Here is a 26906-nt window from a genome sequence, read left to right as displayed (position 1 = left end):
GGGCTGAATGGACCAAAGACTTGGCTCATCATAAAAAACTGAGCGATTATTACAATTGTTATAGTAATTTATAAGGTACAAATTTGCATTTAAATTGTCCAGCGCATCATGTATGGTGTACATTATTCAACATTTATTTTATATTAACTCTCATTTATTTTAGAGATTGGGTGCTATTTTATTTTAATAGTTATTCTGTAGATAGAGGATTATGGCACACAGAACTTGGACAGTCCACAGCCAAGGACCTTCTTTCTTGAGCTTCTCTGGCTTTAGCTCAGCTGATACAGGGCACCCATTATCCTCCATCTGCAATATGTGAATACAAACAATCATCAGACTTTTTCAGAACAGCCTGGAACATGTCACCTACCAGAGGCAAAGCCAAGGATCACCACTGCCATCAGCCAGCAGAAGCGCATAAGGTCTCCAAATATCATCTGCACATGTAAACACAGGAACACACAGTAATGAGAAGCAACTCCTCTCATACACAATCCTTGAAACGAGGAACAGATGGCTAGATCAGGCAAGAACCTTTTGGGATCAGACTGGAGGTGTGAAGGTCTAGTAAAAAGTATGGGTAAATGGAGGTGGAATCAGTCCCCCACCCCCATTTGTCCAGCTTTTGAAACACTGGAAATAATAACAAGAAAAAAGGGGGACATTCCTCCTATGTTTCTGGGCTTGTGGGGGCCTTCACATTTCTACATCAGACCATATTACACTAATGCTAATCTAAGAAGGAGGAGAAGATCAGGGGGAGCATCTGCCGTCAGATGTGATCCAACTGTCTGATTCTGTGTAGAAATGCTTCTTTTCATTTGCGGTGAATCTACAGTGGAACCTTGGTTCTCAATCTCAATCCGTTCCGGGAGTCCGTTCGACTCCCGAAACCGTTTGAAAACCAAGGTGCAGCTTCCGATTTGCTGCAGGAACTTCCTGCACTCAAGTGGAAGATGCATCGGACATCCGGCTTCCGAAAAACATTCAAAAACTGGGATTTTGGTGTTTGGGAGCTAAAATGTACAAGTACCAAGGCATTTGAGAACCAAGGTACGACTGTATTGCCAATTTATACAAACTAGAGATGCATTCAAAGGGACTGTTTATAGGGCACAATGCCCACTGTCATCTGCCCGCCATTCCATCTCCCCCAGGGAGGAAAATCACCTTAGAGAGGATGGCCGAGATACCAGGTGGTGGAATACTCCTTCATAGAGGTGAGATGCCCAAGGTAAAGGTAAAGGGACCCCTAACCATTAGGTCCACTCGTGGCCGACGCTGGGGTTGCGGCGCTCATCTCGCTCTATTGGCCGAGGGAGCCGCCGTACAGCTTCCAGGTCATGTGGCCAGCATGACTAAGTCGCTTCTGGCGAACCAGAGCAGCACACAGAAACGCCGTTTAGCTTCCCGCTGGAGTGGTACCTATTTATCTACTTGCACTTTGATGTGCTTTCGAACTGCTAGGTGGGCAGGAGCAGGGACCGAGCAACAGGAGCTCACCCCGTCACGGGGATTCGAATCACCGACCTTCTGATCATCAAGTCCTAGGCTCTGTGGTTTAACCCACAGCGCCACTCGTATCCCGAGATGCCCATGAGACTCCTCTTTTTTCTGGCCAGCGTAGAGGTGCTTTTTCCACTGAGGATCATTACAACCCCATGATCCCAAAGGAGAAAGATGCTGTCGTCATCACTACCCTGGCAGTGTTTTACTTCACCAGCAGTCCAGAAAGGAGAAAACACCCACAGGGTGTTCCCATCTTCGAGGGAGCTCTCTTTCCCCCATCCTTGCCTCCCAAGGGAGTCCTCCCCCCCTCAACTCACTGTGGGACAGGTATGGGTGACTTTGCACTTCCGGGGGGGGGGGGGAAGCAACATGCTGTTGCAGATAAGTGATCCTGCACAGAGTGGTTTTGATATCATTATCTCTGGCTGGAGTTGCGGGGAGGTGAGAAGTGGTTGCAGAAACTGTAATGTAATTAAGCCAAATGCATGTGATGTGCAACAATTATTGAGCATTACTATTGCTTTCTGCGCTTTTAAATAGGGTCCATGTGGTACAATTAAGCTAGCTGCAAATAATAATTAAAACGACAAATCCAGGCCTGCATTGCAGAAATCACATCTATCCATGGAGATAAAGGGGCAAGCTTTCACACATTCCTAGTTCAAGAGCTTTCCTGAACAGCTAGCATGTGATCTGATGCGAATGGGTGGCAGAGACACACGCTAAACAAACAAACATTCTTTATTACGGCCCAAAGACCCACAAAACAATTTCGAAAGCAAAGTACACTACTTAGGCAGTCACTGTGTTTTATCCAAGACACATTGATGCATTGTGGCATCTTACTTCCTCAATCGCCCGCTGATTGCTTACTGACCTTCTGGATCATGATAGTGAAGGGCCCCAGCATCTGAAACCCTCGTGCGAAGTACATAACGTTGCACCAGCCAAGCACCAGAGCAAAGGACATGGGGACCACCTCTCCGTTTGTACTGGTGAGACGCATCACCATGGTCACCAGTATCATCCAGGCGTATGTGATACTGCACAGGGAGAAATAGCAAAGGAGAGTGGAAAAGTTATAGGGACAGAAGTCCCCTAAAAGATGATCAAGTTGTTCATGTATGCTATGACACCAGCAAGGAAACCCAGTAGGTTTCCAAGCACAATTCAAAGTTTTGGTGCTGACCTTTAAAGCCCTAAATAGCCTCGGCCCAGTGTACCTAAAGGAGTGTCTCCACCCCCATCATCCACTGAGGTCTTCTTCTGAAGGCCTTCTGGTGGTTCCCTCACTGCGAGAAGTGAGGTTACAGGGAACCAGGCAGAGGGCCTTCTTGGTAGTGGCACCCGCCTTGTGGAACGCCCTCCCATCAAGGAAATAAACAACTATCTGACTTTTAGAAGACATCTGAAGGCAACCCTGTTTAGGGAAGTTTTTTTATGTTTGGTGTTTTATCGTGTTTTTAATATTCTGTTGCGAGTGGCTGGGGAAACCCAGTCAGATGGGTGGGGTATAAACAACAACAACTACTACTACTACTACTACTATTATTATTATTATTGTTATTGTTATTGTTATTAGTTCAAAAATGGAAAGAAGAAGAAGAAACTCCTACAAAAGAAGATGGATAAGCAAGGTGATGGACTATGCAGAAATGGCAAAGTTAACAGCTAAAATAAAGAGAACTTAATGATGACAGCTTTGTGGAAGAATGGAAGCCTTTTTAAGGCTATTTAAAGAGATATATTACAGTGGTACCTCAGGTTAAGAACTTAATTCATTCTGGAGGTTCGTTCTTAATCTGAAACTGTTCTTAACCTGAGGTACCACTTTAGCTAATGGGGCCTCCCGCTGCCGCCACGCTGCCAGAGCACGATTTCTGTTCTCATCCTGAAGCAAAGTTCTTAACCTGAAGTACTATTTCCGGATTAGCGGAGTCTGTAACCTGAAGCGTCTGTAACTTGAAGCGTCTTTAACCCGAGGTACCACTGTATGATGAATTCGCAAGCAGGATTCGAAGAATGAGCAACAGAAAGAATTAGGACTTACTGTAATATCGTTATGATATAAGAGATAGAAGATGGGGTACAGAAAAGGGGGAGAATATAAAATCACCATGGAAAATGGGATAGGAAGTTGGAAAAAAACAAAACTGTGAATTGAAGGGTATATGTGTAAATTTCCCTTTTCCCTTTAAATTTAATTAAAAATTTTTTTAAAGGAAATGAACACCAGCCCTCTCCCATAGCCCTTCTGATTCATAGATCTTTATCGCTTGACCCACAATCATAAACCAGCTAGAAAGGAACCTTACATGATGACATGGAAAGGTCCTCCGAGGATAGTTTGCCCAAAGTATTTGGTGATGCCAACTCTGAAGATATCTGGAATCTGAGACAAAGAGCCACTGATCAAAAGTGTGCTTAATTTTTTTGAGAAAAACCCCCAAAAGAGATCGATGAACGTTTCAGATATCTATCCATTTATTTGCAAAGAAACAAAAACAGGTGCCTAGACTTAAATCAGGCCTGGCAAACTTGCACCCGGATTCCCAAAGACCTCCCGAACCATTTTTAAATGCTAGAGCTCAGTCCTGGAAGTTATGAAGCAATCATCACAAGAAAAGTGACTATTAGCCACAAATAAGATAGTCGTTGGACAAAGAGACCAAAGTCAAATACAACAACTGCTGGATAGGCATGAAGCCTTTCCACTGAACATGCCACACCATGGACTACAACTGTTTCAGGTTTGTTTATAATTAGATTGAACTAATTTAGGGAGAGAACCATGAATACAGTGGTACCTTGGTACTCAAACGGCTTGGCTCCCGAACAAATCAGCTCCTGAATGCCGCAAACCTGGAAGTAAGTGTTCCGGTTTGCAAACGTTTTTCGGAAGCTGAACGTCCAACGCGGCTTCAGCTTGAGCACAGGGAGCTCCTGCAACCAATCGGAAGCCACGCCTTGGTTTTCGAACGGTTTTGGGAGTCGAACAGACTCCTGGAATGGTTCAAGTTCGAGAACCAAGGTACCACTGTATGTCAAAGGGAATGCCTAACATCTGATAAAGACAACTCTCTTCATTCTTTCTCCATACAACATTGACGTGGGAGTATCAACAGTCATATTCCACTGATTTCAATGGCGGCTCGTGCACTTGTTCAGTTCAAACCCTGTTAACTTCCTCTAGATCGGGGCCTGTGTGCCAGTTACAACATTCTGGTTAATGTTCTGAATCGTGTGTGTGTGAATTCAGTCTGAAGTAGAGTATTAGCTTCTCCTGTCACCCTCTGAATCTTACAAAGATGGGTAAGTTTCATTGTTCTCTGTGTCTTCTAGATTTGTTTCAACCACTCAGCAATCCCAAAAGTCCTTCCTTATTTTTCCCTTTGCCAGCTGATTCCATCCTAGCTGTAAGAATTAAGTTAACAACTAACATCTGGTGTTTCTTTGTGACAACAGCGCATTCTCCCCCAAAAAAGATATTGGTGGGCGTAGCAATAGCTTAATGGGTACCATTTTCCCCTAATACCACCTTATTTAAAATGCTTGGAAAGCCATGCTCTCTCATTTCACACAAGGACTCAGAAGTGAAAAGTGCTTTTCTTACCTCCAGAATCAATATCACTATGGCTCCAATAACAGTGATAAGCTCGCCCACCAACCTGAGGTCATCTTCAGGGGTGAGATAAGATTCCTGAGAAGAAAGGGGAAAAAACATAATCCATACAGTTAGGAATATTATATAGTCAAGAGGTAAACTTATCGATCAAACCTATAGCCTTCTGAACTCAGATCTAATCTTGAACAGATTCAGAATTCCGCCATGTTCCTCCATAATTAAGGACACCACTGATGCCTCAGATCACATTCATAAAAGTTACATCCTCAGTTTGGGAGTCTCTTCTCCTCCTCTTCTAGCAAAGCCAGAGCCCGTGCATTTTCCTGAAGCAGGAGGGTATGTTTTTATTTGAACTTGTTTTTGTAGAAATGCACATGGTGGAATAATCAGCATACTAGTATCCACCCCAAGACTTTCAGCCCAATTAAACAAGGAATTAAATCATCACACTCTCAAATGGATTTTCCACATCTGATTGCTCATATCCTGTTCAGTATAATCTAGAAGAATAGGCAAAAAAGGAGGCGGGAACATTTAGGATTCTGGACTCAATAGCCAGCCTTGCCTCTGTATTACCGTACAATTCCCTGGACTAATACTAAAATGACTTCCAGTTGTGTCTGAAAATGGCATCTAATTGCCAGGCATCTTTCATACATATTCCAGCTCCAAACTAAGTGAGCCACTTAACAACCATTTGAAGCAATTTAGGGGGGAAATTAATTGGGGCAACTCAGTCTGCCTGTCTTTAAAAAGAGAACAGGCTTCAGCCCCCTCACATCCTGCACATTAAGTGCTGATACCTGCACTTAGGAGATTGAAAATAAATATTTCAAGGTTGCTTGGAAGCAAAATTATAACAGAGAACATCATAAGCATGGTGCTTTTGTAGAAGTTCCTGGGCTTCTCAGATCCCAAAAGACAGAGGGTGGGGAAACAGAGGTGCTGAAACAACCTAAAGGGAGAAAAAACTCAGCACAAGAGCAATGGAACCAACTCAAGAATCACTAGCGCACTTGTGTAAACAGGACTGGGGGCAAGTGCTGAGTTCGGCATTAGGAGCCTCTGTACTAACACTTGATAGTTTCAGCCATCACCAGACTCTCCAAGTGTCCCCATTTACCAGGGACAGTCCAGGATTTACAGAAGCTATCCTGGTTTCTGATTTGATCCAGGAATGTCCCTTTTTTCCTTAGGATGTCCCTTAGGATGTTGCAGGGCATGAGATACAAGTAGTAAAGAAATGACCAGTGATTTGATGAGGTAGCATGTGCAACAAGGAAGCTCGCAGCCACACAAAAACTGGGTGCCAAGTGCTGAACCTCAAGTTTCTGCAGTTCTGTCCAACTGTAGGCCTACATAGCTCCAGTAACGTGTACATCTTCCTATTCCGGGACTTCCCCCAGAGTCAGGTGGCCACATTAGCTTCCAAACCGTTAGCAAGAATCATCTATCCCTCTTCTGCATTCTACCACTGAGCTACAGTCCTCCCACAAACAGTGTCTCTGTGCATTTCTCCAGTTAAGGTGGAGAGAACTGTCTGTACTTTATTCTAACAGGGGCTCATCATGTTCCCAATTCAAACAACAGACCAGCTCACTGTTGGGCATCTTTCGAATCATACATTTTAGGGAGTTGGACTAGATCACCCTTAGGATCCCTTCCAACTCTACAGTTCTATGATTCCCACTAAACTATTGAATAGCTTGCTGCTGCACATTGTGCCAGGCTTTTGGTCATCATTGTTCCTCATGTTGCAAACCTACACACATGTATGGGAGCAAATCCCACTGAATGCAGAGGAACTTACATATAATTGCTGGGTAAATAAACAACTAATTAGGGTTCTTTCTAACTGTGCAATAATTCACCATTTCCTCTCTAATTTCGCCTGCTAACTGTTCAGGAAACCTGCTATATCTGGGATACCTATCTGTGGCAATCAATGTGTCTTTTTTAATTTCCTCCTGGCGGTAGAAATAGCAGATGACTTCTGCATCCTTAATAAACTCAAGTTGAGTGAGGATTTACCTGCAAAAGTTTCTGAACGTAGATTGTGTTATCCCTTTCATTTGTTTTGTTAAAGCGCCGTTCTTTCAGAGGCCGGTAGACGCAACACATTGTGAAGCAAATCATGTACAAGACGTAGAAGAAGGCCAAGATGCAAAAATACGGCCTTCCATATTTATTCCACTTCAGGCTTACCAGCTCATTCACAGGGGTAAGGTCTAGGATCCGCCGAGCCTGGAGAGTATAAAGCAGGCTTTTGTCATTCTCTTCCCTAAGGAGAAGACACACCCAGAAGTAAACAATCCTCAAGGACAGAAACTACATTACACCCCCCTGTGGCTACTCATAGGAAGCTCAGTGCTGGAGGAAAATCTCCCCAATCTCAGAAAAGTTACTCTGCCATTACTGATCCTTCCTCACTGAGGAGCCTGTATAAGCTGCCAAGAAAACAACAAACAGGGCTTTCTAGAAGGTCATTTGAAAGCTACTTGTTCTAGATAAATTCAGTGCAGACCCTCCAAATGTCCCTATTTTCCAGGGGCAGTCTTGGATTCACAGAAGCCACCCCATTTTCTGCTCTAATGCAGGAATGTTCGGCTTTTCCTTAGGATTTTCCTATTCTCATCAGAGAAATGTTAGGATAGGAGGTCCCCAGAGCTTTTTTTCAGCCAGACCTCACCGTAACTCAGTTCCAGCACCTCTCAGGTGGGCACCATTGCCATTATAAGGGAACAAGGGGGGCATTCATGGTAAGTTCCAGCACCTGTTTTCTACAAAAATAGACTTGGACATCCCTATTTTCATCAGAGAAATGTTGGAGGGGACATCTCTATTTTCACTGGAGAAATGTTGGAGGGTAGGTTAGTGTAACAAATACCTCTCTCTTTTTGGTGGTGACAATGAGCTCCAGAAGCGACTGATCATCACCCCAGGAGTCAATTTCCGTGAGATCATACAAGGTGGATGTCAAAGGCCCAAACATCCACTGGATGTGCTTTCTTCTTTGCATTAAATGCTGGAACATCTGGTTATTGGGAAGAAAAAAAATTCTGTTAGACTAGACCCATGTCAAGGTGGTTGCTACAGATTGTGCAGTAACCCCATGACCCCCTGCAGCACAGTTTCTCTCCCTCTTTTTCTATGAAAGACTCGGAAAAATTCAATACCATAGGGAAAGAGTGTACACAATCATAGAATAAACCTCAGTGCAGTTATATTGGCAGAAATCTCATTGTATCTAAATCATTTTTCCAACCGTAGCTCAGGGGTAGCTGACATGGTGCTTTCTAGATATCAGACTACAAATCCCATCAGCCCCAGCCAGCACAGCCAATGGTCAGGGATGAGAGGAGTTGTAGTCCTACTGCCAGAGCCCATGCCCCCAACTGTATATTTTCTTGGGGCTTAGTTCCATTCTCATATAAAACTAATCCAACTCATTTATTTTGCTTTGTCATACCCACAAATGCTCCTCCTGCTGCAATTTCATTGGCCCAGTTAATATGTTGTCCTATATGGTGGTGGCTGCTAGGAACCCAAACCATATGAGTGCCACCACACAGACAGCTGCCCATATCAAGAGCAGCTCACAAGGGTTGAATCAACCCACCCACACCAGACTGTGTGGTTTGTTCATTGTGCAGTCCTTTGCCCTTTTTACAGCACTTCCTCCAGCAGTTCCACCAGAGATGCACTATGGTCTTCTCTACAAACTTTAATGACTATTCATCCCAGGAAAAAGGGGGTCATGGGAGGTGGGGCTTAGAAGTTCAGTTGGGTTTAGGGGTCACAGCACAGCACTCACAGATGGTCCTCCTGTCTCACCAGTGTTCAAGTATTCAAATGTGTGGCTAAGGTAAAGGTAAAGGGACCCCTGACCATTAGGTCCAGTCGTGGCCGACTCTGGGGTTGTGGCGCTCATCTCGCTTTATTGGCTGGGGGAGCAGGCGTACAGCTTCCGGGTCATGTGGCCAGCATGACTAAGCCGCTTCTGGTGAAACTGGAGCAGCGCACGGAAACGCCGTTTCCCTTCCCGCCGGAGTGGTACCTATTTATCTACTTGCACTTTGACGTGCTTTTGAACTGCTAGGTTGGCAGGAACAGGGACCGAGCAACGGGAGCTCACCCCATCACGGGGATTCGAACTGCTGACCTTCTGATCGGCAAGTCCTAGGCTCTGTGGTTTAACCCACAGCGCCACCCGCGTCCCATGGTGTCTGTAAACTGTAGCATATGAATCATGAGCTGATCCATTCTGTTTTAATATATTAATGATCGCTGCATTTTTAGTTTTGTTATGTGACTTGTCAGCTTTAAAGCCTTAAGTGACTTTGACAAAGGAGGATATAAATACATTAAAATGAAAAAACAACACAGCAGCAACCAACAGCTAGGACTGCAGCAGAATACGGCTGCGTACTCGTTTACTCACCACTGTGTTTCCCTCCACACCAGCCAGCTTAAAGGGAGTGAGCCCCTGGTTGTTGGGGACTGAGTCCAGGCCCACCAGCTCCTTCTCTTCCTTGTTGTAGCGAAGAAACAGATTGTACATTTGACAGGCAGATGCTTTGTTTGGTTGGAGAACCAAGATGTGGAGGACAGAGTTACCTGCAATAGCACAAAGTGGAAAAACAAGAATCATTCTGATATCCTGAGGAGACTTTTATAGGCGACCAATGGCCCTTGTTCTGTCTCATTAGCAATCTTGGTGGCTTGACTGAAAAAAGAGGCCAGCATCAAAAAATGAGGCACGGAGTTCTTATGCTATGGACAGATTCATCAATAAAGTTTGTTGCCAGGCTACAGGTTTGGGTTTTTCCTTTTCCTATAAAGAGCCTTATAAAAAAAAAAATCCATGAATAGCAGAATCAAACAGAGTAACTCTCACTGTTGAACTGTAGTATTTCTGACAGGAAACACTTGAAATATGTAATCACCAATGTGGTGAGTCCAGCTACAGCTAGTCTATGATTTTTCTAATCATATAACTTGGTTATTAAAACTTGCTTACAATAATTAGTGGAATCAAGTGTAAAGCTTTTCCTGGACTATAGACGTCCCATAAGCCTTTGGGTTCCTTTGGGAGGAAGGGCGGGATAGAAATTAGGATAAATAAATAACAATAGATAATAAGCCCTCCCTGCACATAGAAAAACAGCATGTCAGGGAGAAAGCTAGGCTCAATCTTCCCTAACACACTGATTCTCCATTGGAAGGGTGTTTGTTTTGGTGTGTGTGAGGAATTCAAACATACTCAGGGCAACCAAAATGCCCAAGGAGATGGAGCACCTCCCCTCTGAGGAAATGTTGCAGTATTGGAGGAATTTTAGAAAAAAGGTGAATATCAGCCGCAGGTACCGATTCTATGGGACTGAGGACACCTCATGCCCCAACCCCAAGTATGTGGGGATGGGGCAAGCCACCCAATCTTCAGGGGCTGGGCTGTGGTGGTGAAGGGCCCTACTGGGCCTCCATGTGGTTGTGGCAGGCCTTGGTGGGCCTCCCTACAGTGGCAGAGGGCCCCACTATGTGTGTGACATCACACGCGTGTTGAACGTGTGACATCATGTGCATGTGACAAGCCCCGCCCCCCCCTCATGTCCAGCAGAACGTGGTGTCTCTGGTATGAGGTGACGGGCTTGGGTTCTGCTTGAGAATTTCCCTCAGGTTGGCCACTGTGAGACCAGATGGGCCGCTAGACTGATCCAGAAGAGTCTTCTTATGGTCTTAGCCGCACACCTGCTGCCCAGTCACCCCAAAGCTTTATCATTAGATTCTAACTATTATATAATGAACTGGGCTTCCTCTACAAGAAACGACCAAAGAACACTGGCCTACGATGCTCAGGATCCCAACATTTGGGATCTTGCTTCTTGCTGTCTCAGGAATGGCCATTTACTTCTGTACCCCAGAGAATAGGCATTGGACTATGAGGGAGGGGGACTACGGGGCCACACTCTTCTCCAGCATGAATCCCCCCCAAGGTTCATCACAGATTCCCTTCGAAGATGCCATACCCAAAGAGTCTTGCACTCTGATGTTGGCGCCATTTTCAATGAGCAGCTGCACAATTGCTTCGCTCCCAGCACAGGCCGCAAAAGATAGAATGTGTTCCCCTGAGGAAAGAAACAACCAGGGGGTTTAAAAGGGGGAGTAGTAACAGGGGCATCATGTCAGATTTCCAACAGTTCATTTTTTAAAGGGAAAGAATGGGTGCCATAGCTAACACACATTACAGAACGACAAACCCCTGTGTTGCAAACTTAACACAACAAACAATACGTGCAACACGCAGACCAGTATACTAGATAGCACTGTAATTCTTATTGCATAATATACATGATTTAGTAACAAAACAAAATGTGTGCACTTGTAAATTCTTTGATATATTTGAAATCAATTGAACACACGTCTGTAATAGATGCTATCCTGTGAGCTAAGCGGTAAAACTTTTTAGGCGTCCATGGTGCCGAAGTAGTAGGTGAATAAGAACGGACAGTGATCCCGGATAATCTGACTGTTTCGCTGGAATCTTCTTCAGCACAAAAAGTTTTACCGCTTAGCCCACAGGATAGCATCTATTACTTTGTTTCAACCATAGACTTATTATACTTCTATGGACTTTCAAAGATTGACAGACGTGTGTTCAGTTGATTTAAAATATATCAGAGAATTTACAAGTGCACACATATTTTTTTGTTACTAAATCATGTATATTATGCAATAAGAATTACAGTGCTATCTAGTATACTGGTCTCTTTGTTGCTCGTATTGTTTGTTGTTGTTATAGCTAACACACAGGCATAGTTACTTGGGTTGTAACACCAGCACAAGGTGAATTTCCCAGTTTACCGAGAATGGTTAGCTTCACGGGAGTGATGAAAATTTTGTTAGAGATTCCGACCCCGTCCCTCCTACAGAACTATATTTCACAGGGTTCCTTAAGTCGAAGGAATTGCTGCTACAGTAGCCTGCTGCCCCAATGGGCTGTGATATCACAATACAGAGAAGTGCGCCTAAAAGCGCCAATTAATTTTGGCTGGCAAGTCCCTTGCTGAATACAACATAGAGTTACAACAACTTCAGCAAACATGATATGCCAACCATCCTAGACCATTTTATCTCATTTCAAGAAGTCAACACTTCTGTGGGGTTTCAAGAAATTACAAAATCAATTTCACAGGAAGGTAAATGCCCTTCACTCCTCCCTCTAATTAAACTGTGACCTATGCGGTTTAAAAGAAAGACCAAATATCCTTTGAGACTGCAAGCTGAGGGCTGAAACTCTGTTTGAGTGAGAGCGGCTAGATAAGGGAGGCAGAATTAAGAGACGCCCGTCCTTTTTCATGTACTGTCTCTGGAGTGTTACAATTTATTCCGAGTGAAAATTAATGAAGGCTCATTACCCAAATGCTTGAAAGTTGATCTACTAAGCATGGTTTAATTACTGCCTGAAACAGGTAGCTGGGGATCCATCTAAACATCGCACGGCAAATCCTCAGCTCTAGTGAAGTCAGCTGGGAAATTCTGATTTACATTGGCTGGAGATTCAGTTCGTGAAGGAAAAGAAAGCTTCTGAATAAAGATACACTACCATGGACAAGGGAATTGGGAGATGAAACAGCTTGTTAAAGGGCTAGAGCAACATTTTATCAGAACTGCAAGGGAATTTTGAAGAACATTGCAACGGCTAAGGGCATATTTACACTGCAAAGCTGTATCTAGAGATAAGCCTCTTTCTGGTCTGTATTAATTTCATATGCATCCATAAGTCTGCTCCATCCTCTCCACCCTCTTTAAAAAAAAATAACCTGCATGAAATCCCACATTTCTTTATGTATTTTAACCTTATTTTCTTTTTAAAAATTGTAAATAAATGCATTTTAAAACACATTTTGACACTTCTTTTGAGCAACAAACTGCACCCAAACATTCAGGAAGTGCAAAAGATGCTGCTTAGCCAAGTCCTGATCCACATTTTGGCCCAGGAACTGAGGTTCTGGTCAACTCGTACCGGAATTTTCAAAGACCAAATTTCTCTATGCACACTGGTTTTAGACAAATTTACGTGGTTTCGGTGTTTCATTGCACCAGAAACGACTTAGTCATGCTGGATACATGACCCAGAAGAACTGTCTGCGGACAAACGCTGGCTCCCTCAGCCTGTAAAGTGAGACGGGCGCCGCAACCCCAGAGTCGTCTGCGACTTGACTTAACTGTCCTGAGTCCTTTACTTCTTTATTTTTCAGTGCCAAAGAATCCTGGGAGTTTAGTGAGCGTGTTCAAAGGCCCTGCTAAAGACAAGCTAGCTCACCCTGCTCCTTAAAATGACAGCTTCTTGGGGCAACGGAACGGCCAATAACACCAGTCAAGTTTGTGGGCAGATAAGTTCCATTTATCTGAGAACCAGGAAGCTCCAATCTCATATGTCACCTTTCTAAGTGGCCTCTTAGTCTCTGGCACCTTTCTGCCTCCTGTGGCAGTATGAGCATAACACCAGTTTAGGTAAAGGTAAAGGGACCCCTGACCATTAGGTCCAGTCGTGACTGACTCTGGGATTGCAGCACTCATCTCGCTTTATTGGTCGAGGGAGCCGGCATACAGCTTCTGGGTTATGTAGCCAGCATGACTAAGCCACTTCTGGCAAACCAGAGCAGCGCACAGAAACACCATTTACCTTCCCGCCGGAGTGGTACCTATTTATCTACTTGCACTTTGACGTGCTTTTGAACTGCTAGGTTGGCAGGAGCAGGGACCGAGCAACGGGAGCTCAGCCCGTCGCGGGGATTCGAACCACCGACCTTCTGATCGGCAAGCCCTAGGCTCTGTGGTTTAATCCAAAAACAGAGATAATGCAGGTGGGTGTTTGGAGTACAATTTACACGATATAAATGTGCACTGCCCTCATCCGGCTTGGGCTGTGTTATATTCATGACCAGCTGTGCCCAATTCTTGACATTAATTCCAATGCATGCTTGATTGTACCATATTACTCTTGTTTACCTTGGGTCGGCCCTGAGGTAGAACCAGCAACCACAGCATCTCCTGAAGTCTCCCCAGCCTGGATCTCCAAATGGATTCCAAGTCCACACAACCAAGGTTCCCCAACAGGAACCCAACTACCGATCTGATTTACTAGACAGTTTCAATTAATCTCTCTCTTTTGGTGTCCTTTTTTCTCTATTATTGAAGAAGAACAGGATATTTTAATGCCACCATCATTGCGGAGGTGTCTATGGGGAGGACAACCAAGGTTCCCCAGTGGGTTCCCCCCATAGCAACAGTGCTCAGTACCAGTGGAGCAGTGGGTAGCAGCAGCACCACCATCTGACCAGTCCATTGTGAACCACTCCTGTCTTCTATAATAAGAAGTCCAGCCACTTTATCTCATGAGCTTGTTAAGCAAGGGTGAGCAGAACTGTACCTGATGGAATTCCCTCTTCTACGCAACTGTTAAAAAAAGATACGCCAAGAGTTCTCACCTCCTTTGCTTCTGGTCACCCTGGGGCCAGTTTACACTTTCATGCTTGCAAGATCTGGCAGGTGCAGACCCTCCAATTCCAGGGACAGTCCTGGATTTACAGAAGCCATCCCGGTTTCTGATTTGATCACAGAATGCCCTGCATTTCCTTCATAAGAGAAATGTTGGATGGTATGGTAGAACGTCCCTATTTTCATGAAACATTAGGGGATATGGAGTTATGCAACCCACGAGCCAAGGAGATAAGTAACTACAGTGGTACCTCGGGTTAAGTACTTAATTCGTTCCGGAGGTCCGTTCTTAACCTGAAACTGTTCTTAACCTGAAGCACTATTTCTGGGTTAGCGGAGTCTGTAACCTGAAGCAAATGTAACCTGAGGTACCACTGTATACAATCTGTAGAAGACATCTGAAGACAGCCTTGTATAGGGAAGTCTTTTTTTAATGTTTAATGTTTAATGTTTTATTATGTGTTGGAAGCTGCCCTGAATGGCTGGGGAAACCCAGTCAGATGGGCAGGGAATAAATAATAAATGATGATGATTAGGATGATGGAATAGGACGTCCCTATTTTCATCAGTGAAAAGTTGGAGGGTATGCAGGTGTGAGTTGCTCCTTCACAGATCAAACACCACAGACAGAATCTCCATCATCATAACACCTCAAACATACTGGTTTCCAAAATAATTGCCAACTCAGAATGTTGATGGCTGAGACACTAGACTGCAGCTCACTTCTTATTGAGGAGGTCTATTTGCATATCAGCTGTCAGTGAGGACCCGTGTGACAGAATTCTCCATTTAAAAAATCCCTCCAGACAGAAAAGTAGAATGTGAGGGGAAGAGTATCCAGACTCCAAACATACCGAAATAGATAAGGTTGTCACTTCTGCGCCTGAAGACGTATCCAGTGGCTCGCGGGCTATTAATATCTGCCCCCTTCTCAAGCAAAGCTTTCACCAGCTTTAGGTTTTTGTTCACCACAGCTATGTGAAGAGCTGTCTCCCCTGAAATACACAAATGTCTGCTTACATAAGGTTCTCCATTTCCTCCAGTCTAGAAAGGCATCGCTAATGAAAACTGAGACCCACAAATCCAGCTAGTTTGTGGGCAAATCATTGATGAACAACAGCAAGTTATGCTTTACACAAGCCTGACATCAACTAAAAGTGATTACATTCAGAGAAGCTCATCTGAGTTACCTGCAGAAGAAAGGGGTATTGAACCCCTGAGGCAATGCTGATGAATGCTGATTTTAATGACAAATGCAATTGCAAAATTAATTACCAATAAATTAAGCAGCTCATATTCTCCCTCTGACCATTTATATTCAAGAGTGCTTTGATGACTCTGTTTCTGCTGCTATTATATTCCATCTGGAATTTATCCAATACCATTTCATCAAAGAGGAAACAGGTGTAATGTTGTAGCTAAGAGCTTGGCTGGGAAATCCCTGTTTCAAATCCTGCTGTTATACTGACCCACTTTGAGGTTATAGTTTTTAGGCTGCAAACCTTGGAGTAACAGTGCAACTCTCATATTTCTATTCAAGGATTGCATCCCAGGCCTCATTGAACTCAGTGGGACGTACTTCTGAGTAGATATGCATAGGGTTGCATTGTTAAGAGTACCTGAAGTAATCTTTGCAGTAGGGCTTTTGCAAGCATTTTGAGAACACCTTAAAGAATTATATATTTAGATTCTCAAACCTTTATTGACGTAACACTATATATTAAAGGGATGGGAAGATCATTCTGTTTCTGGACCCTACCTCCATTTATAAGTCTGTTCTTGTCCTGTTTCCATATTAATGTTATTTTAAATAAAAATCCACATGAAAACTCTCATTTAAATTTGTATTTTTGAATGGGCTTCCTCACATAGTAAGCATTTTATCTATAAAAAAATAAAATGTATTTGAATGTTTTTTTGAGCAGAGAACTCCGCCAGAAATTTCAATAGTATGAAATTCTAAAAACAACAACCCTTTGTTCCAATTTACGCATTGATCTGGGAGGCATGAATCATGCAATTTGCAAAGCCCAATTAAATTCCTCAAGCATCTACATTATATAAATGCAAAGTATTATTATTATATGCCAGTCAAGTATATTGGACAGCATTAGACTTGGACCATAGAGCTCCAAGTTCAAATCCCATCTCAGTCATGAAGTTCACATGGTAACCTTGGGAGAGTAGCTATCAGTGACCTTAACCAGCTCTGATAGCTCAGTCAGTGGAGCATAAGACTCTTAATCTCAGGATTATGGGTTTGAGCACCACACTGGGCAAAATATTCCTGCACTGCAAGGAGCAAGGAATGAACAGTCCCTTTCAGTTCTATGATTCTAACCCCTAACTTCCAGGTCATTCATGAACAAGTTTGAAAGCACCAGTCCTAATACGGGATCCTATTCTAGGATGCACACTCAATTCATACAGAACACTAGCCTGGCCTGCCGGGCTGCAACATGGCCCCACAAAAAACAAATATGCACCCTAGAACATGTATCCAATGCAGGGCCAAGTCATGGAACTGTAGAGTTGGAAGGGACCCCAAGGATCATCTAGTCCAACCCCCTGCAATGCAGGAATCTCAGCTAAAGCATCCAGGACAGATGGCCACCCAACCTCTGCTTAAAAACCTCCAAGGAAGGAGAGTCCACCATCTCCCGATGGTTCCAAGTCAGACGTAACTAAATTATTACACACAGACAATGGTAATGTATTGCTTCATAAATAGTTGTTTATGATCAAACTCTTAAATTTGCATTGGCTCCACCTAACATTGGCCTTCACAAGGGCATGAGGACACGAGGACAAGGGTGTGAGATGGACATGAGGGGAAGGTTTTCTGGGCCCAGGTTATGGATCTGGCGACCCCATTCTGGCTTTGGTTTAGACACATTTTTATAGTAAATATCACTTGTTCCGAGTGCTGTCGTAGTTTTATATTTAATAGATCTCATGACTGTTGATGTTTTATTCACTACTGTTTTATTTATATTGCGAGACACTTTGGGAGCTTATTGCAAAACTGAATTGCATGATATGGATGTCTCTAATAATAATTACCTGTGTAAAGTTCTGACGTCATAGCCTCGTTCACTAGTTCTGGAGCTGCATCCATCAGGAGTTGGGCTGCTTCTAAGCTATTATACAAGGCAGCTACATGAAGAGCTGTCTCCCCAACAGCACCTAGAGAAACCACCAGATATAGAGAATATATGGCCACATGTTGTCAATTCTGCCAACCTGCTGAAGGCGCTCACAGAAGTTACAAGAAGTCAGCTCACCCTTGCTGGTAGACACTATTGCAGGCCAGTGCTCCTCCCACCTGCCACGATCTGGTGATGGAGGTCCCACTGGGTCACTTCATGGGTGGCGGGCAAGGCTCCTGAGCCTAGTTTGCTGCCCAGCAGGAGGATTCACAAACTTAGCAAATCGGGAGCAGACATGGGGTCAGGCCACTCCCAGGGGCTTCTCTTGGGTCCATGCTCTGGGAATAAAAGGTGGCCCGTTCCTGTGTCAACTACCACTTCTTTGACGGCTCTCCCACCCTCCCTGCCTGTCTGCTTGGTACACTGTGCTTTCACCAACCTTACTATGGACATTGTTGGTCGCCATGTTCAGGACCAGGTTGACATTTTCCCACTTGGTGAATTGGCTGCAGCCCTGTGGTTATTGCCACCATCACAGCTTTGGCGGTTTAGGCATTGGGTAGGCATATGCTTGGACAGAGGGCAGGTTGTAGCCTCTGCCTGCCTCTCAAAGAATGGGGTATCCTGTTAAAGGGATCCAGAGGAGCTGCACCCATCTGGACACCCAGGGGCCACAGCACTCCCCAGGTGCAATCCATTGCGGGAGTTAATTTTTAATGTAGGTCAATAACTCCCTCGCTTCCAGTTGACCCCAAAATTAATTCCTCACAGGAGGCAGGCCAGAAATGGTTGGTTCTACCCAATGCCTATGCCAAATTTCTTACATTTCTTACATTTTCTATCACTGTCTCCCTTTTACTCCTCCCCTCAAGAAGCATGGATTCCATACCTGTCTCGTGAATGTCGCAGCTGTGGCTGGCAAGCAGCTTCTGAATGGCAGAGACATCGTTCTCCTTGGCAGCCAGGAGGAGGGGAGATTCCCAGATCCTGAAACAAGCAGAAAGCAAAATAAATTCAGAATAATGTACATTACAACCCACATGACCCATGGAGGAGGATTTTTCTCATCACATCAGCAAAGTTGTCTTTCAAAACTAAGACAACTGTCTTTATCAGCAAGACAACTAAAAAAAATGCCCTAGAGATATCAACAGACACATCCAAGAGGATCCCGCTTTCAATAGTTGATCTTCAACCAAAGGCCTGCAGGGTTTTCAGAAAAAGAAAATAATAATTGTTCTTGCACGGTGGTAAAAGTTACACTGAAGACATGAAATGCTAACTCAGCTAACAACTTGGAAAGTCTTCATTCCTCTATTCCACAGCATCTGTTGGTAAGACTAATTACCATCAATACAAGGCAAAAAGTGATATTTCAGTAATGTTATTTTTAAAATACTTTTTCTGGTATACTGCCCTCATTTACACATAACTCTAAGCCAAACCATGGTAAGTGCGAATGTGCGTGTATGCAGCTACACAGGGAGTAAATCACTGCTGTTTTGCTCCTCTCATGGTCCTCCTGCTGCCACACTATACCTGGAGCTAAGCCATGGTTTGTCACTTAGGATTATGTGCAAACTTGGGGGCAAGCCAGCTGCTGATACAGACAGGCAGAGACTATGAAGAGTTAAATTCAGGCAGAAATATCTGTATGTGTTTGTTCTAAGACATGCCAGCAGATCTGCCCATCAGGGTTCAATCGCTGGCTTGGATAGCCAACAAAGGTCCTCCCAACATGCTTCCAACACACAAAGCTGCAAGAAAAGGTGAGCAGCCCTCAATGAAGATGCGTCTCATTAAACTTATGTAACAATTTGGCTTTGAAAAAGGAGACACACAGAAAGAGAAGCTGCCGGGGGCAAAGAAGGAATTCAGAGTATTATTAATAGGATTCAAATCAACCAGAAAGGTTTCCTGTGCAACCTCTCTTGAAACCAACAGTTCAGAAGGCTCCAGCAGTGTTCTTGCCCAGCCATTCAAGGGGCACAAAGTTCTGCAGAAGTTCACGGTGCCCTGTGTCCTCCTTTAACTGGATGTGAAACATAATAGGAACCAGCTAGAAAACAGAAAATCCTTTCCTTTGAGAGCGAGTTGAGGAATCTTTAGAGGGGAACAAATGGACCCCTAATTTGTGCCTCCAAAGCGTGCTTAGGGAAAGGGATTCAAGACTATTGGAGGCACCATATTGTAGGAGCCCTCCCTCATCATCAGCTTCACAGCTGTCTTTATAATGCCTTCGAAGAATGCAAAACCTTCCAAGTATAAGAGACAGGGGGAGCAGCAACGATCCTCTCTCACACCTGTAACACACCTGTGCATGGCAGAGGTTTGCAAGTGCACACAATGATGCTCGATTAGAGGACAGAATAGGGGTCCCCAATCTGCAAAGATGAGCAGCTGTTTGCCCTGGCCCATTTTGTTATTTGCCCCACAGCTGGCTCTGCCTTATGTCCCAACTTCACTTGCCTTCCAATTTAACTTGGGAGGATTTCTACACCATTTCAGAATTTGCACATGTGTGACTTGCTAGTCTTCCTCTTTTTTTTTTAATTGACAGGGTATTGATGTGCGCAAGTACATCTGCTCTGGTTAGAACACCGCGCAACGGTGATGCAATTGTATAATGGCATCACGGGTCCTTTTCGCTTGCTGTTTTAATCACCACAGACTGCCAAGAATTCCTAGAAGACCTCTTCAAACTTGCCAAATGCCAAATGCCAAAACATTTCGCTTCATCCTTGATTATTTTTCCTATAATAAAATCATTAGTTGTTCTGTGGTACTTTGGCTCACGTTCCCCGTTGTGTTGTGTTGTGTGTGTGTGTAACATCTGTGTGTACCTACACATATGCACGTTTGTTGGGTTTTTTTATCTGAGGGTTTTATTAATGGGCATTGGGATCAGTTAGTCCCTGATCATAGTAATTAGGGGGTAATGGGTATTCCCAACTGTGGAGAAAAATTTGATTAAAAAGACACAATGGCTTATTTCTGTTGATGTAGGAGCTAGGCTAGGAATACTTAAGGTTAAGTATGACATTTTTATTCATATCTCAATGAGGTTTTCAGCTGAAGTACACGAATAAGGTATCAAGTGGGAACTAACACTGGAACTCATTACAGACTCCAAATACCAGCTATCCTTATTATATTTTCACATAAAAATGGGGTAATTGTCAAATGCACCTTAAAAAATCCAGCTATTACTTGACCAGACTATTATATAAGAAAAGCATTTTTTGAAAATAATTTGTTTAAAAAAATATCGTATTTTTCACCCCATAGGATGCACCGGCCCATAAGGCGCACCTGGTTTTTTTGGGGGGAAATAAAGGGGGGAAATTATTTTCCCCCCAGGCGTGGGGCTGGGGAAGCCTGAGCTTCCCCCGACCACAGCCCCTAGAACAGGCAGCTCTCTGCAAGCCATGGGAGCCCAGCGCCGGGCTCCCACAGCTTGCGGAGAACTGCGGGAAGCTCGAAGCCTGGGCACGCTGAGCTCAGCGCGCCCAGGCTTCGGCATGCAGGCAACTCTCCGCAAGCCATGGGAGCCCAGCGCTGGGCTCCCATGGCTTGCGGAGAGCTGCCTGTTCTGGGGGCTGGGGTCGGGGGAAGCTCGGGCTTCCCCGCTTCGGCATGCAGGCAACTCTCCAAAAGCCGTAGGAGAGCTGCGCGAAGCCGCGAAGCCCTCCCACGGCTTGCAGAGAGCTGCGCGAAGCCCGAAGCCTGGGAGGCGCTGAGCTCAGCACGCCCCCAGGCTTCGGGATGCAGGCAGCTCTCCGAAAGCTGTGGGAGAGCTGCGCGACTTCGCACAGCCCTCCCACGGCTTGCGGATAGCCCTGGAGAGCAAACGACCCCTCTCGCTCTCCAGGCTTCAGCGAAAGCCTGCATTCACCCCATAGGACGCACACACATTTCCCCTTCATTTTTGGAGGGGGAAAAGTGCGTCCTATAGGGCGAAAAATACGGTAATACTCACACTACGAAAAGCTAAACTTCCATCTATAGTATCATTCACACATTGGCAAAGGTTTATACATAGCTCTTAATCTAATGGTTTGTCATGGGCTGGCTGGATGCAGAGGAATGTTGGGAGACATCAGCTGGGGAACCCCCCAAGGGAACTCCCAGGGGAAGAAGGCTCAGAGCCAGGGGGTTGGTGGTGGGACAATAATGACTAGTCAGAGGGATAAGAGGAAGAAGACTGGGAAGAGCTGGTGTCAGAAGCTGAAGAGGTAACAGGGCTTAGTGAGCAGAAAGAATATGGGGGCAGAGAGCAGTCTAGAATCAGAGGCAGAAGTAGAGGCTGGACCAAGAGGCAGAGATGAGGCAGGCTGGTGAAGAAGCCAGGGTGTCTCCCCTTCCTGTTGCAACCAGCTCCCCTCTTATCTGGTTTCCCAGAACCAGAAGAGGCATAAAGAGGCAGCAGCAAAGACAGGCAAGACGACGGAGACAGTATAAACTGGAGAGGGGAGAACCATGTATACCACCTTGAGTTCCTTAGAGGAAAGGTAAGGGTAATAAATGCAATTTAAAAATTAATAAAATCTGTGAGTCGAGGGGAAACTAAGGGAGAGGAACAGTGTGTCCCCCACCACCACCACCACCATGCAAATAGACTCTCAGCTCATCCTTTTGTTGCGGCTGGATGATGAAAATGATGCAAGAAGTAATAATTTGTTCTAGATGAATTCATTTATGTATGTTAACCATCTATAGTTGCCACTGAGTTCACGGCAGCACATGCATTAACATGATACGAACACCCAGCTCAATAGCGGTGGCTGCATGTTTCCACCTCAGTAAAGGTAAAGGGACCCCTGACCATTAGGTCCAGTCACGGACAACTCTGGGGTTGTGGTGCTCATCTCGCTTTTTTGGCCGAGGGAGCCGGCTTACAGCTTCCAGGTCATGTGGCCAGCATGACTAAGCCGCTTCTGGCGAACCAGAGCAGCGCACGGAAACGTCGTTTACCTTCCCACCGGAGCGGTACCTATTTATCTACTTGCACTTTGACGTGCTTTTGAACTGCTAGGTTGGCAGGAGCAGGGACTGAGCAACGGGAGCTCACCCCGTCACGGGGATTTGAACCGCCGACCTTCTGATCGGCAAGCCCTAGGCTCTGTGCTTTGGACCACAGCACCACCCACGTCCCCTATTTCCACCTCAGTACTCCCTGCTAAAAAGCACTGCAACATAAAGATCTCTGTTGCGTTCTAGGGAGCTGCAACACTTGGGGAGTTGTTAAACTGTGGGGGCAACCCTCAAACTAAAGGACACCTGGCAAATTTAAAATCTGGGTGCCAATCAACCCTTTCAGGAAGAATTAGAAAAGCAGAGAACTTGTTTAATTTCACTCCTGTCAATAAGGCACAAAAAAAATGTATTTCATCTTGGCCGTTTCCCATACGGAGATTTCTGGTGGCAGAATGCCAGCTTACGATCTCTTGGAGTGTGGGAATAGCTGGAAAATGTCCAGGCCCAAAGCCCAGCAGGAATCAGCTCCTGTGCTCACACGACGCCAAGGATTACCTCAATTAAGGAAAACTTGTCTGTCTGAGGGGAGCTGGTCCACCGGAAGACAGAGGGCACAACCCCAAGTGCCACACCTCAGCCCATTTTAATTAAAAACCCTGGGCCCAGATCCAACAATTGCCCCCAAATGAGGAAGTGAGGCTGGCACCAGTCTTGAGGCAGAATCACTCACACTAAATGGAAACAGCTTGGCACCGATTCATGGCATCCTTTTCCCTCCTGCTATGAACTATCAGGGCTTGTTATGTTTTATTTAAACTCCTGCTGCCTTTTGGAGGGAGCTGTTTTTGTTTATTTTAAAGATGGAGAAGAGAGAAAATATTACTGGAAAGGAAGGTGTAGCCTCATGAATGTCGTGAAAGGAAGGTGTGCGGAAAACAGACACAGCTGATATACTGGTTTTTGCACCAATACTTAATATAAATATATATCTAGAGCATTCTCAGCTTCATTGAATACTTGATCAGAATCAAATAATAGGTAATCAGTTTGCAGTATTAGCTTTGTATGCTGCTTCAAGGACTGCTTGCAAATAGTTATTTTTATCATTTCTAAGCAACAATTAACAAAAAAAAAAAATTTGATGATAATTGACCGGCATCCCAGTCCTATGTATATTGCAGCCAAATGAGCATTTTGCTTATAAAGGAAATTCTGATTTAGGATAGGAGAAGGATAATTTCCCCCAGAAACGTCAACTTGATAAATCATTGTGGGTCAGTTTCAGAATTTTGTGGGGCTCGTTTTTTAAAAAGGGGAAAGTGTTCTTTCGCGGTGCATGAACTTTCCCTAAGTAAAGTAACATTCTCCTAAGAAAAAACTGCCACCTCCTCTCAGATTAAACCAGGCAGCAGGTGGCTGTGCCTCCTTTGAAAGGGAGCAGACACTGCAAAAGAGGAAGCCTTCTGTGTGCAGCAGTATACTTTTTCCATCTTGGCAAAATGACTGCACTGGCATTGGTGCCTTCTGAGAAGTTGTCCCTGTAAAAGCATTGGACATTTTAACCCTTAGTCTCATGGACCTGAGGCCCTCCCCACCCCCAGTAGTAAGGCGTTTATGAAACCCCACCTGCCATTTCAGCAGAGTTACAGCAAGTTTATACCCTTTCCCAGGGACTAAAAATTGACCCAGTTCAGCTGCGTACATTATTGCTGAGAATTTCCCACGAACACCGGGAACATTGGACTGGTCAGTAAAAAAAACTAGTACTGCCATGTGTACTAGAGGTACGCGGGTGGCGCTGTGGTCTAAACCACTGAGCCTCTTAGGCTTGCCAATCAGAAGGCCGGTGGTTCGAATCCCCACGATGCAATGAGCTCCCGTTTCTCTTTCCCAGCTCCTGCCAACCTAGCAGTTCGAAAGCACACCAGTGCAAGTAGATAAATTGTCACCACTGTGGTTGGAAGGTAAACAGCATTTCTGTGCGCTCTGGTTTCCGTCACAGTGTGCCGTTGCACCAGAAGCGGTTTAGTCATGCTGGCCACATGACCCAGAAAGCTGTCTGTGGACAAACGCTGGCTCCCTCGGCCTGAAAGCAAGATGAGCACCGCAACCCCATAGTCGCCTTTGACTAGACTTAACCATCATGGGGTCCTTTACCTTTACCTTTTACTACCATCTGAAAAGCAAGCGAACAGCTGATTCTGCCCCCGAGGTACCAGTGATTTGCCCTGGCTACACCTGGAAACCCACTAAGAATTATCTTTCAAACCCCTTGGGTGACAGAGGGAAAAAGAATACCTGACCTTCTAGAAACCACTGAAGGTCTTGAGGACAAGACGCCCGCCACAACCCAAATACATTCAACTTGCCTTCCATGCAGCTTTAATTAACATTTAATATAAAGAGAGGGAGAAATATACGGTGTCTGCTTTTAATTGTGGGATTTTATTTGCATCCAGGCAGCAGGGGATCACTAAATTTTACGTTTCAAATAGTCATAAAAATGGGTAACTGCAAGTGGCCCACAATGGAGATGGGTAGGAGAGAGGATATATGATAGTATTATGAATAATAATAATAATAATAATAATAATTCATTTTGTTTTAAATTGTTCTTTCGGAGGAGTGATTCTCCTCCAGTCTGCTGGCACATAATATCTGGTTGGGATGTGTAGAAATGTGCATTTGAAAAAAATATTTGTAAATTCCATTTCTAGGCCCATTACCAAGCCTTCCAAATCTTAAAGTATTATCTCTGTATAAAATACCGTGTGGGAGTGGCGAAGGAGGCAGGTTCCCCCTCTAAGAGCCTGCGGATGCTGAATCAGAAGCAGGTGCTGATGACTTTCAAGGAACGTATTCCAGAAAATAGGGTTGCAGCCAAGCAGTGCTATCCTGCGTAAATTTACTCAGAAGGGAGTCCCACTATGTGTAATGGGGCTTGCTCCCAGATAAGTATTACAGGACTGAAGCCTTACTGCTATTTATTGTGTTGTAGATCATTTTCCATTTCATACCTTCCAACATTTCTCCAATGAAAATAGGGATGCCAATAATAATAATAATAATAATAATAATAATAATAATAATAATAATATATTTATACCCCTCTATTCTCAACTGATGCTTTTGAATATTGGTGCTGGAGTAGACTCTTTAGAGTCCCATGGACTGCAAGAAGATCCAACCTCTCCATTCTGAAGGAAATCAGCCCTGAGTGCTCACTGGAAGGACAGATCCTGAAGCTGAGGCTCCAATACTTTGGCCACCTCATGAGAAGAGAAGACTCCCTGGAAAAGACCCTGATGTTGGGAAAGATGGAGGGCACAAGAAGAAGGGGACGACAGAGGACAAGATGGTTGGACAGTGTTCTGGAAGCCACAAACATGAGTCTGACCAAACTGTGGGAGGCAGTGGAAGACAGGAGTGCCTGGCGTGCTCTGGTTCATGGGGTCACGAAGAGTCGGACACGACTAAACGACTAAGCAACAAAAACATCCTCAACTGACTGGGTTGCCCTAGCCACTCTGGATGGCTTCCAACATATATAAAAATATAATGAATTTTTTTAAAAAAACTTCCCTATACAGGGCTGCCTTCAGATGTCTTCTAAAGGTTGAATAGTTACTTATCTCCTTGGCTCGGGGGTTGCATAACTCCATACCCTCCAACATTTCTCTAATGGAAATAGGCATGTCCTGAGGAAAAGCAGGACATTACAGGATCAAATCAGGAACCGGAACGGCTTCTGTAAATCCAGGACTGTCCCTGGAAAACAGGAACACTCAGAGGATCTGCCAATTGTGTTGGATTGGAGCCACCATTCTGCTTTTGCCTGGTTTTAACTGAACATTTCCTGGTCTTTCTTTCCCTCTGTCTCTTTCCTAATAGCCAATGGGCAGAACAACTCAACAATTAATGGATTCTATTATATATAAAATACCAAATTAAAACCAGATTAGAGGAGGTTAAAACAAGTGCCAGAAAACCACCCACGATTGTTATAATCCTAAAAGCCAGCACACAAAGAAAGGACTTGCAGTGCTTCCGGTAGAACTTTGTAGGGCAAATCTGCAACATGCATTCAAAGCACATTCAATGCACATTTAAATCACATAACATCACTCAGTCAAGCCTAGGAA

At 44.5% G+C, this 26906-nt stretch overlaps 1 protein-coding gene across 1 annotated transcript in view; it reads right to left on the bottom strand.

The window, feature by feature from the left end:
• Window positions 1–26906, bottom strand: part of LOC309332155 (transient receptor potential cation channel subfamily V member 6-like) — a 71637-nt gene that overhangs the window by 13466 nt on the left and 31265 nt on the right. Inside the window, exons 2-12 of the mRNA XM_081845045.1 lie at window positions 18677–18774; window positions 17702–17824; window positions 15493–15633; window positions 11164–11262; window positions 9579–9754; window positions 8025–8171; window positions 7169–7381; window positions 5126–5212; window positions 3828–3904; window positions 2390–2555; window positions 374–440 (exon numbers count right to left, since the gene is read on the bottom strand). Of these exons, the coding sequence (XP_081701171.1) occupies window positions 374–440; window positions 2390–2555; window positions 3828–3904; window positions 5126–5212; window positions 7169–7381; window positions 8025–8171; window positions 9579–9754; window positions 11164–11262; window positions 15493–15633; window positions 17702–17824; window positions 18677–18774 (1394 nt within the window). The remainder of the gene's footprint in view (window positions 1–373; window positions 441–2389; window positions 2556–3827; window positions 3905–5125; window positions 5213–7168; window positions 7382–8024; window positions 8172–9578; window positions 9755–11163; window positions 11263–15492; window positions 15634–17701; window positions 17825–18676; window positions 18775–26906) is intronic.

This window comes from Podarcis erhardii, assembly GCF_964252035.2.
Source record: "Podarcis erhardii genome assembly, chromosome: 17".
In the NCBI taxonomy this organism is placed as follows: domain Eukaryota; kingdom Metazoa; phylum Chordata; class Lepidosauria; order Squamata; family Lacertidae; genus Podarcis; species Podarcis erhardii.
Note: the sequence above shows the minus strand (reverse complement) of the source record. Positions and strands in the feature narration are given on the sequence as shown.